General features: G+C 40.3%; 1 protein-coding gene across 13 annotated transcripts in view; it reads left to right on the forward strand.

Annotated features, from left to right (window-relative positions):
* ERC1 (ELKS/RAB6-interacting/CAST family member 1) overlaps positions 1-12,437 on the forward strand; it is a 159,331-nt gene that overhangs the window by 86,322 nt on the left and 60,572 nt on the right. For all 13 annotated transcript variants that reach the window (XM_082240419.1, XM_082240417.1, XM_082240418.1 and 10 more), the window contains one exon: positions 4,341-4,501. In XM_082240419.1, coding sequence (XP_082096545.1) covers positions 4,341-4,501 — 161 coding nt within the window. The remainder of the gene's footprint in view (positions 1-4,340; positions 4,502-12,437) is intronic.

Below are 12,437 nucleotides of genomic sequence, written 5' to 3' on the forward strand. Positions count from 1 at the left end.
AAGCCAAGCAATTTAGAAAAGTGAGTGTGGGATAATGGTGGCAGCTCTTGCTCCTGTGTCCTTTCACAGGAACATAGGTCAGTGCCTTCTACCAACCAGGTCTTAATATACATCCATCTAAACCAATATTGGCTACTGTGACATCACCTGCTGCCTGCCCCTTTTAATTGGGAATGCCAAGGAATGAACCTGGGATGTTCTGCTGGTGAAATATGTGCTCTACCAAAGAGCAATGTCCCCTTCCCTAAAAGCATGGAGCAAGGCAGTTCCTAAAGCCTGTTCTGAATGCTAGTGGGGGAAATGGGGAGACCCCTCCCTTTCAAGAATTCTGAATAAACAGAAGGGGCTTACCTTCTCTTCTTTGGAAGCCGTTTAAGCTGAGTTACTTCCTTATTGGAAATTGGCAAAATGAGCCAAAACATACTAGAAAACGGGGTTCAATACCTGGAATCAGCTTGCTTTTTTAAAGCAGGGATTCACTTTTGGAATACAGTACTGTGGCTTGACACATTTCTATTTTTCCAGTGCATTTTTACCAAGCATTTCTGAAGTTTGTACCCAGGAGCTAATGCAAGTTAATAGTGGGAAATATTTTGAAGCTTTCCAGTGGGCTTTCAGTTCGCCAGTTAAACTCGCCCACAAGTCAGGCAATCTACTTCATGTTGAGCTGCCATCTTCACACAGAGAAGTGATTATAACTTAAGTAAACATTTCACTGTTAAAGAGTAAAATAAGCTGCTGCTTTAGCCACAGGGCAGCTTCATCAAACTAGTGGTCCAGATGCCGGAAGGGATTGAAAACAGTTCTCCTACTGGTTACAATGTTTGGTGCCAATATGTAGGCCCTTGCAAAAGCCAGACATTCAGTTGTTTAGTTCCTCGTTTTCCCATGGCCTGGTTCAAATATCTCGTGGATTAGAAGACCACAGAACAACTCCTTTTCCTTCTCAGGAACACTTCTCCCATGCCAGCAAGGCTCTGTTTGTTATTTGCATGGCTTCCTTCATTTTTCTAGCACTCTTAACAAGCTACAGCTGCTAGTTCTCCTCTTCAGGTCTGGCAACTTAGGCAGAGTTGAAGAATGGTTTCCTCTTTTTATTCAGAAAAGGAATTTAGCTCCTCTATGGTTCACATAGGAGCAAGGGCATTCATATTGTCATATTATCCCACTCTGAAGTTTGCATTGATAACATACTTCTCTTTGCATGAGAGAGTCTGTTTTAAAAATGACCTATTTCTCCTTAAATAAAAAAAGATCTAATTATAAAGGAAATTGCCTTATTTGCCCTATTTAGATATTCTTTATTAGATATTCTGTATTTTATTCCATGTGTAGGCAGACATAATTTCTGTATCAACCAAATAATCACTTTGATCTTTCCATCCTGTGTTAATGAAATGTAAATTTCTCAGTGAATATTTCCTTCCTTATGAAGGACCTTCTCTTTGCCAAGTGATGGCCCATTAAACCTTAGGTCTGCCTAAATCACTTGTTGGTTCCTTGTACATTACTTCCAGCAGAGTGAATGTTCTGTGATGGGTTCTGGACCCTGGACCACATATATTTTGATGGTAAAAGACCAAACTGGTCATACTGTACTTCATGTACGTTAGAAAGGGTGAAACCTGAGGTAAAAGCTCTCATATCATGTATGTCTTGGTGATACATTCTGTATTACTGAAGTAAGGCACTTCTTTTCTAAGGCCCATGACGAGGAAGTATGCTTGTTTTAACATTTCCTTTTTATACCTTTTTTGCATTTTACTTTATTGCTTTCTGCATGTTACTATTTTGCTGCTGAATGCCAGTCCTCCTCTCTCTATATTGTTTCCTATTTTTCTCTATGTTAATACTCCCAACGCCCTGTACTCTGGGGAAAATACAAAAAGTATTTCAGCTTCTGATTGGCTCTAAACTGCTGTGCAGTGATCCATAAAATCAAAATTCTTAGGTCTAGTGTTACAAATATTTGCTTTCTGGTGTCTTTTCAACCATTGCTGGTGCTTGAGCTGCTGTTATTTCTCTTACACAATCCAGTCAAGGAAGTGGGAGATATTGTAGTGGGATTAGGCCACTCACTTGCTTATACTTTAATATTGGTAATAGAGCATCAATTAGCTAGAAATATATGTGCTTATGGAAGGTGTTTTTCTTTTCTTTCTTTTTTTAAAAACCAACCCCTGCAGATTCTCTTTTCTGATTAAAACTGCTTGTCTGGTGTGTGTGTGTGTGTGTGTGTGTGTGCGCGCGCACACACACACACACACACACACACACACATTGTAGTTGACAGTCCAGTATATTTGCATTTTGAACTTATATGGTCAAAACACCTTAACCAATTCCCCTCCCCCTTCTTTCATTTGAATGTCACTTTAATTGTATTGTTCAAAATGTCTAATAAGAAACTTAAATATGCCTTTTAAAATTGACTGAAGTTCTGCTCTGAATTACTCCTAATACTCTAGCCGAAGGTGGCCCACCTTTTCATAACAAGTGGGCCGCAAGAGTCCTTCAACAGAGAACCCACGGGCCGCACACTGCCTTGCCACATGCAGGGCGGGGCGTGCAAGGCCATACTTTGATACAGAAACATACACAACCCTCTTGCTGCTTTCCCAAAGCCAGTAAGCGAGGCACTGAGCTTTTTGAAGGAGGCACTAGAGCGCTCTCATCTCCTTCCCAAAGCTGGGAAAGCTCTAATTAGGCTTCGGAGAGGAGACAGGAAGACTCTAGGACCCTGTCAGAGCCCTCATGCCTCCTTCTCAAAGCCCAACACCTTGCTTACTCAAGGCAGCACAATGGCTGCAAGGAGGTGGGGCATCAAATGTTGCCAAGGCCTGCCAAAAAGGCCTAAAGGGTGTTGGACCATCCTGCTCTAGCCTGTTCCTGCTATTGCCCCAAGGTACCGAGTAACTATATGATCCTACAAGCCTTGACTGGAAGGAGCTGGAGAGCCCTGGGGTAACACAGGCATTGGTTTCTTTGTCTTGGTTCACACATTAGTTAAAAACTACAGTTAAATGTGAATACGAAATGTACTAGTTCACACTACCGAAAATTCTTGCTCCTCTCTTCCTCTGCCCTTGCTGCTGCAACACTGCCAGGAAATAAACCAGAATCTGGCAAGTAGTAATCTCCAAACCTAGTCTTATGGTTTGTTTCTCTTCAAAGCAACTGTGAGCTGTTACCAAGGTTTGTTCTTGGCTTACTTGTTCTTCAATAGCGATGTGGAAACTGGGTGTTCTGTATCTTAGGACAGAAGCAGTTGAAAAAAAAATGTATTGGCTGTAATATTTGACAGCATCTAAAGCATCCTAACACTTCCTTAGAAATACTGGACCTTCAGTGAATCTATAATTCTTTTTCCTTTTTCCTTTTTTGTATCTCTGTAAAGGTTTATTAGCTTGTGATTTTAAGGAAACCATCTGGATGTCCTGGGCACTTCACATAATGTACTTCTTCGCTGTGCTATGCAACTTGGGCAATTAAAGTACATATTTAATCCCCAGCTCCAGTTTGTACTTTCTGTCTCCAAACGAGATTCAGCTTTGTGCTCTACTTGGAAAGAATTCTCAGTAATTTATGGACACCTCCCTCCATCCCCCCCAAAAAAGCTGTTCTATTTTTCTTTTAAGATTTTTTTTCTCAACTTGTGGAATGTCATTTGTTTTGGGGGACAAGGAGATTAAGGCAACACATCATGTAAAGGAATATATCAATATCTTCTGTACCTATAATTATATAATATTAATATTGGGCTTTGGGAGGAAGTTTGTTTTCATGCTGCCCCAAACTAATGCTGCTTTTTAGTACAGGCAAGTAGGGTGTTAGTAACAGAGCTCTAGCTTTGAAGGCAGAAACTGGTTGATCAAATGGTACCTAATAACTTCTACTTCAGCTATTCATGTGACTTAGACAAATCATGAGGAAAAGGGTTCTGTTCAAGTTCTTGTAATACATACTGAAAAGTTACTTGATGTATGTTGTCTTGTGATGTTTATTGAAGTATTGTGATAATGTTGAAATTAAGAATTATTGGTCTATAGTTAACATTTTTTGTGAGGTAACGTGTAAATTCTCATATAAGCATAAAGACAGAACACAAATACTCACTACCAGTGCGACTTAAGTTATAAGATTTGCTTGTCTCTACTTTGTAATAACAACATTAATTTTACATTAATGTAAAATTCAGGGAAATAGTAAATGCAAGGCTGAACAGATCACTTGCGATATCCCCCCCCCTCAATTATTCGGTAGCTCTGGTGCATTGCAAAGATATTTTTTTTTAATTGCATACATTCTGCTTCCTCTTCTATCATTCACAAACTCCTTAGGTGGAAGAGTTGATGATGGCTATGGAGAAAGTAAAACAAGAGCTGGAATCTATGAAAGCAAAGCTGTCTTCTACCCAACAATCTCTGGCTGAGAAGGAAACCCACTTGACCAACTTGCGGGCTGAGAGGAGGAAACATTTGGAGGAGGTCCTGGAGATGAAGTATGTTGTAATATTTCTTTCAGGCCTTTACTCTGTCTTTCAGGTCTTATATTAATTTCTGTTTGAAAGTGTTCCTTTATCACAGGAGTCATTGCTTCTTTTCTCCACTTTAAAAGAATGGATGGTGTAGTCTAAATGTGTTTAGGAATACAGGAGAATCTTACAGAAACCTGGCTTCCTCCTCCCACCCCAGCCACCATCACATAACACCTCATGCATTCAAGTGCATTCCTATAAATGGATCCTACTATTTGTATTGGCACTCAGGCACGTTTGCAACCCCCCCCCCTCCCAATTACAGTGGAAGATACTTGAATTAAATTATCACATTGATGTGGAGACAAGGTAAATGCATTTAAGGCACAAACTCTAATTAGGAGGAGTGATGGGTTTTTGTGAATGGGGACAAACACCATATTGGAGCTAAGGAAGGAGAGAATGTAAGATTCTATTGGATTTTCCATTTTAAATTTGCTCGTTAATTCCTAAATACTTATAAGCAAGTTCCACTGATTTACTTGGAAGTGAGTACTTAGCAGTCTTCAGAGAGGCAGTTATCTATTTAGAGTTGCGTTGGCAAGTGCTGCCAGCAGATCATTAGAGGCACTTTTAGTTGTTTAGCCATCCCTGAAGAGAAGGAACATTTTTATTGGCAGAGTTAACAGTGATTTTGGTTTTGCGAGCCATTATTTATATTCAGCTTTCCTGTTAACATCATTGCCTTTAATTTTATTTTAGGGGAGGTAGGAGAGGGAGAGAAATTAAGATAGAAAAGAACAGTTTGTGCACAATGGAAAAATAGTTTTGGGGGTCTTAGAGATGGAGCATGAATTACTTTATATTATGAATATTATATTCAGCAACCTGATACCTGGCACTAGGACACTAAGAGTCTGCTTTTCTTTAAAAGTTTTTTTTAATTAAAAAATACTGTTGCACTATAAATTTGCCTGCTTTGAGAGCTGGTTTGTGAGGGGGAAGGGGAGACCCTAACACAGGAATCCAAAGCAACATGAGATATGTCTTATAATCAGTCCTCTAGCAATGTATTTGTCTGCCAAACTGCTCTGCCAAACCTCATTAAAATGTATACATATATGCATGCTGTGTTGTATATCCTGGAATGTTTTTGAACTTGGAGCTTTGGAGCATTCACTGAAACTATGTCTCTTCATTGAAAACCTGTTGTTAACTAGTTAGTTACTGTTGGGAAATAGCTGAAACTAAAAACTAAGTCTCAACACTTCCCAAAGCCTAAGCCAAAAATATATCAGAAACGTTTAAATATTTCAGTCTGGGCTGGTACTCATTGTGGGTGCAACTGAACGTGGTTGTGTTGCTGAGAAATTATAAATGTGTGTTTTTCTGTTTCTTGGCCCTTTGCACTAGAATGTATTTAAAATGTTATGTATGGATGAGTTTCCTAACCTATACCAGTGAGAATGACACATTAAATACACTTACTGGGTTTCAACTTGGTTCTTGTGTAGTATGGAAGTTTAGAGTAATCAGAGGTGCAGTTTGCTGGGGTGTTGCAGTCCATAACAAAACACTTCTCTGACTTGGGGGTAGAAGGGTTGGCGTGAGTGTCAAGACCTGGCAGGATGCTGATGAGTGTGCACCAGGGGAAGGGGAGCTGGAGTCCAGCTTGGGAGAGAGGGGCAGTGGTGTGTAGGGACCCGTACCAGCCAGGAGGCAATAGTCAGAGGAAGGGTCAGCCTCAAAGCTGGAGGGTGGAACACAGGATGGGTAGAGAGAAGAGGAGGAAGAGACAAGTCAGGCAAATGAAGGGTCAGGTGCTCTCCCATCCTTTCCTGTACCACTGTATCCCAGAACCAGAAGGTAATTGAAAGGTGATGAGCAGAGGAAGTTTCCACGCAGGTGCAGTCTCTGGCTGCATGCACGTAGCCCGTGAGGGAAAGGTATATAAATTGGTGAAGGGGGAGTGGTCTCTTGTTGCTGCAACTGCTCCATAGAGCCTAGACCTGGGAATAACTGCCTAGCCGTTAGATTGGTTTGTGTAGATAACCAGAGCTGGAGAAGCAATTCTAAGTGTTATCTTTGACAATAAATAGTCATGTGCATTCCTTTGGCTGGGAAGCACCCTTGACAGTGGGTGGGAAGAATATATGTTTGGCTTCTTTTAATAAACTTTGAGCAAGGAGATAAAAATGCTGTATGGGTAGGGAATAAAGGAATCAATTTTGTTTCAAACTAAAATTGGTAGCGGGTCTAGAATAACGAGTGAGGCTGTAATTGTTCTTGATGCAGTTACTTACACCCACCCTTCATTCTGGGGCCAGTGCTTAACTTGTAATTACTTTTAGTTTACCGCTTCCGCCAACCCTGTACATAGGACCTCCTGGGTTAGTTTCTACCTGTCTCTTCATTGTTATGGCTGGTTTCTTCATATGTTCCTTGAAAATTATTGTTCCCCTCTTTGCAAAAGGTGCAGTTTCTGCATTTTCTTTCAGACTGGGGGTCAAGAAATTGCATGTTTTTCTTGCTTGGTGGGGGAGACGAGCAGTCCCTTCTCCTGGCAAAGCTACAGATTCTTGTCCCTGCCTAATTGCTCCAGTGGGAAGCACCATCCAGTGGGATTGCTGACCAGCAATCAGAGAGTAAAGAAAGCAAGCATGGTGAATGGGTGGCTACTCATTAAGCCTTCCCCACTGTACCACAAGTATGATTTTTCATTGGCTGGAAAGGTACTGCCCCTTAAATTCACATCAACTTGTGTAGGTCATTTTTTGTATGTTGATTTGAAGAGATTCTGAATTACACTGTAGGAATGGGAAGTACTGCATACCTTTTGAAATAGATCTGAGTAGCCACAAGTGCCCACAGTACTCCAGTAACCACAACCACATTTGATTACATCAAAGCTTTTCTTGTTCATGCAAGTTAACCTGTAAAAGTCAGAAAATATATTGTCCACTTGCTCTCTGCACTTTTGCCTGCATTTCAAACCACTTCTTTTCTTGGAGTTACTTCTGTTCTCTTTGTTTTTACATTTCAAGCCTCCAGCTGCTGGATAGCTCAGTCAGTAGAACATGAGGCTCTGAATCTCATGGTTGTGTATTTGACCCCCATGTTGGACAAATGATTCCTGCATTGCAGGGGTTGGGCTAGAGGACCATGGTGATCATTTCCAACTCTATGATTCTAAGCATTTTTTTGCTGTCTAGAAATAATTTTAATACTTCACAAATGAAGACTTGATCAATAAGGTATAAGTCTTAGCAAATGGATGGTTTGCACAGTTGCCAGTCTCTGTATCTTTATACTTTGCAGTATACTAAGAGGATTACCATTTTAAAACATAGAAACTTGCACTTCTGATACATTATATCTCAGTTTTAAAGAACTATGAAATACTGTATTGAAAACCCCAACTTTGTTCACACATTGCTTAATTTGAGAAGTGAATGCTGATATGTGGTTTTCCCAGTTTAACACTTGCCTTTTCTCCTACAAAAAATTACCATATTTTTTGCTCTATAAGACTCACTTTTTCCCTCCTAAAAAGTAAGGGGAAATGTGTGTGCGTCTTATGGAGCGAATGCAGGCTGCACAGCTATCCCAGAAGCCAGAACAGCAAGAGGGATTGCTGCTTTCGCTGCGCAGCGACCCCTCTTGCTGTTCTGGCTTCTGGGATTCAGAATATTTTTTTTATTGTTTTCCTCCTCCAAAAACTAGGTGTGTCTTGTGGTCTGGTGCTTCTTATAGAGTGAAAAATACGGTAATCATTAGAGTTCCATGCTGTTGAGATTGGGACATTATGAAATGGTAGGTGTTTTGTAATTTTTTTTAAAAATACAATTGTACGCAACAGTGGCCCTGTTTACACATAACACTATGCCAAACTATGGCGTAGTGTGACTGTGTGGGCTTCTGAGAAGGAGACTGAGACTTCTTTGTTCGTCCCTGGTTCTTTTAGTTTTGTGCGACATGGCAGCTAAGCCATGGGTTGACTTGGTATGTTGTCTGAATGTGGGCTTGTGGTTACAGTCTCTGCTCCTTAACTGTGAGCTGTATCCCAGGTTTGTTCTTGGCTACGGCTCGTGGTTAAGGAGCAGAGAGCTTTGCCACAAGCTCAGGTTTAGATGACATGCCAAGCCAAACCTTGGCTCAGCTGCCTTGCCATGCTGAGTTAACCAAGAAGAGCAGGGTAGCTGCAAGCTCTTCTACTGGGGGCAGCATAATTGTGAGGTCCTGGTAAAAACATATTTTGGCTTGCCTTGTTGTACAAGTCAGGCCAGTGACAATTTAACCAGCTATTATTATAGTTTAGGGCAGCTTCACTGTGAATATGAAACTATATGGTGTTAATGGTAAATATGGAGATGTGGTTTTTAAATAAAGTGCCTGTAAATAAGACCTCCTTTCATCAACCTGGACAGATTTCTCTCCAACACATTTTTCTTTAGCTGTTAGTAATGTGTACATATTTAATCCAGATCATTTGTTTTTGTACTCCACCTAGTCCAAAAAAAAAGGAAAAAAAGATTTCTGTTCCAAGCAGCTCTCAGATACTAAACTCTCGAGTACTGTGGCTCACAGTTACGTTATACTACACTTCATGATAAAAATCTCTGTATCTCATTATGTTTTGAACTCCATGGTCCCTGAGAATAGTCCTATAGAGAGAATGCACTATACTATCTAAATGAGCCATGACAGGCTTGGGAGCAAGACCAACGGCTGAAAAAGTGCACCAGGTGGTGTTAAAGGGGTTTGTTCCACTCAGTAATTGCTCAGGCTGTTAATGTTGTAGGGAGGAGTGGGGAAAGGAGGTTCTTTCTGCCAATCACTTCCTGAGGATTTAACTACACTATATTCTTGTTTCCATACCATTTCAGGGGAGTCTCTCTCTCTCTCTCTCTCTCTCTCTCTCTCCTTTCCCTCCCAGTCTCCTTTCTGGAACTATTTTCTACAAGGGTGTACATGAACAGTGGGGCGGTGCTGTTAAAACTGGGTTCTCACTTTAGAGCGATGCTGGAAAAAGCTGGCACATCAATTCCAGTCGCAGGTTGTTGAGAATAAAACCCCTCTTATAATGTTTTAATCTAGTTAAAAACTATAAATATTTAAAGTGGGATGGAGGACCCTAGTCAGGAAACATTTTAACCAGAACAGATGTCTGCATTCCAGTCAGGTTTACACAACTTCAGGGTCATTTTTCCTCTCATATTATTAGATTATAAAATGCTTACAGAAATCTACTTGAAAAATCCCATCTGCTTGGAAGCATTTATTTTTGCATTAGAGTGCTGGGATACTACGTTTGGTACTGTTGCTGGAGGTCTGAAGAGTTCACTCTGGGTGGGCACATGTTCTCCTCTTTATGCCAACCTTCGTATAGAAAGGAGCTTTTGGGAAAAAGTGATTTGTTTGGGAGGCTGAAACTGTATTTGCATATACATTTTTAAACCTCAGCAATCAACCAGGTTCTTCCTTTTGCTTTACCTATTTCAGCTCAATCCTGAATAGTTAACTTCTCTAGCAGCTGGGTCATACCTCTTATTCCCTTTCTCCCACCCCCACCCCCAATGTGGAACATAAATTTTGCCTTTTAGCTGACAGAGGGGGGATGAGGATTGGGAAAAGGCAGGTCCCATTTCTGGAAAATAGTCCAGATGCCTGTGCTCCAGTTAGGGGTGCTTTTTACCATCTTTGTCTGGTATATTGGCTATGGCTGTATCTGAATCAGTTTATCTTGGCCACAGTTGTCCATTCATTGGTAACCTCAAGACTGGATTACTGCAATTTCGCTCTCTAGGACTGCCCTTAGCCTAGTCCACAAGTTAGACTGTTGATGTGGGCAGATAGCTTGCAACATATGATGCTTCTGTTAAAACATCTGCACTGGCTGCCCATATGCTACTGGGCCCAGTTCAAAACTGTTGTGTATATACCCCTGAACAACTGGGTTCCAGAATACCCTTACATACCATCTTGTTCACTGAGAGCTTGCGGAGTGCTGTTAGCTGTCTTACATTGCTCTTTTGTTTATGGAGGGAAGGAAGGAACATCTACTTATTCTTCTCTCCAGTGCTTTTTTTCAAAAAAAATGTTTAGGGGTACTCTCATTTTGACTCAAGAAAATCACGATTTTATAGTTCAAATCAGGAAAAATAAATACAGTGAATGGACAAAGGTACAAAGATTCACAAAATATTTAGGGGTATTCTGCATACTCCCGGGGGGGGGGGGACTGCTTCTCTCCATCCTCAGCCCCAATCATACAGGCAACTGTACAAAGGTAAGAGACATACCCATTGCTCTGCCAACTTTTGGCTCTGGCTTCACCCACATTTTGCCTCTAGTTTCATGCACCACTATATGCGGCCCCTGTAAGATGGCCCACAAGGTAAAGTGGCCCTCAGGCTGAATAGGGGTCCCCACACTTGCGCTAATTGTAAGCAAGGTCAGTTACATTTATAGTTTCTTCATACTTCTCTCTCCTTCTGTGAAATTTCCTGACTGTTACATACAAGTCAGTCCAGTTTATTAAAGGGGGATGACTATAAGTCACTTTTGATTTCTATCTGCATATGTTGTTAAGATGAATCAGTGTTCCTTTATTCAATCTAAGATCAACACTTTATTTCCACAGATTTCATGTACAGATGCCTGTAATCATTATTGGCAAAATAAATAATTCATCCCTTTAATTTGCAACTTTTGGGATCTACATGGACCTTGTTTGGTTTCACCAAACTATGCATGTTTTGCTTTCTTTTGAAATAAAAAGCATCACCAGTTCCTCAGGGTGTCATTTCCCCGTTCATAAATGTTCATAGCAAAACATTGATGCATATAAATCATGTTAGTTTACTGCATATTTCATTAAGTATAGTCACTCTGTTGTTTAATAGAAGTTCCAAGTTAGAATAGTATTCTATCTTACTGCTCTATATTGTGGATTTAATGTACTGTGAACAATAGTATCTTTGAGCAGTTCTAAATCCTACCCAGAAGACATTAACTTAGTTAAAAATGTAAAGAGGGAAATCCCAGCGGTTGTTCTGCTCATATAGTGCCCTGTGATATGTAAGTCATCATTATTTTTCAAGGGGTAATGTGACTTGGAGACGAGAACGAGGAGCTTACATACCATGTGCACTTTCAGAGTTCATTCCAAATTATTTTGTGAGTTAGACATTCTTTCTGGTGTTAATGTAGAAGTTCATTAGCTTTTGTTTGGATTATTAAGGGTGTGTTGTGTACTATAATAATTTATGGTAGGTGGCATAACACACATGGAAAGATTAGGCTGGCTTGCTACAAACTCCAAAGGATACATTTTGCATGAAAATACAGTTTTATGAGCAGCAGCAGCAGCAGCATGACAAGGCAAACATTAAAATATCATGCATGAGGGGGGAAATTAGAAACTGTACTTTTCAATGTATCTACCAGTCCAGTTTCCATTTTAGTAAAAATACAGATTTATAATTTACAGTTTGCATTCTTTAAAATTGTAAATTTTGAAACTTAGTTTTTTATGCAAGATAGCATCTTGCTGAGGAGTTGGTACTTTATTAGGGATCCAATATTTTATGGCTTTCTCCCCACCACAATCATCTCATATTGCTCCACACTTGTTCAACTGCAAAAAGATGCATGGACCTTGTGAAGTATCAAGAAGGAAGTATCCTATTACAGGTTTTTATCCTGTGGCTTGTTGTATCTGCCCTTTCAGTGTCCCTCAGACTTGACCTCTGACTCTGCCAGCAGATACCTTGAAGCTAAGTAACCAGAGCAGGAGGAGGAAGTACTATGCTGACCTTGCAGCCTTTGGCTGCTAGAATTGGAAGCTATTGTTTGAGTCTAGACTGCACAGAGAGATACTTGGGCAGTTGTTTGCTGAAATGATTTGTAAATATTTATGGCTGAAAACTGTTGATACTACTTTTTCCAAAATATCCAC

Source organism: Podarcis vaucheri, assembly GCF_965113315.1.
Source record: "Podarcis vaucheri genome assembly, chromosome: 10".
Lineage (NCBI taxonomy): Eukaryota > Metazoa > Chordata > Lepidosauria > Squamata > Lacertidae > Podarcis > Podarcis vaucheri.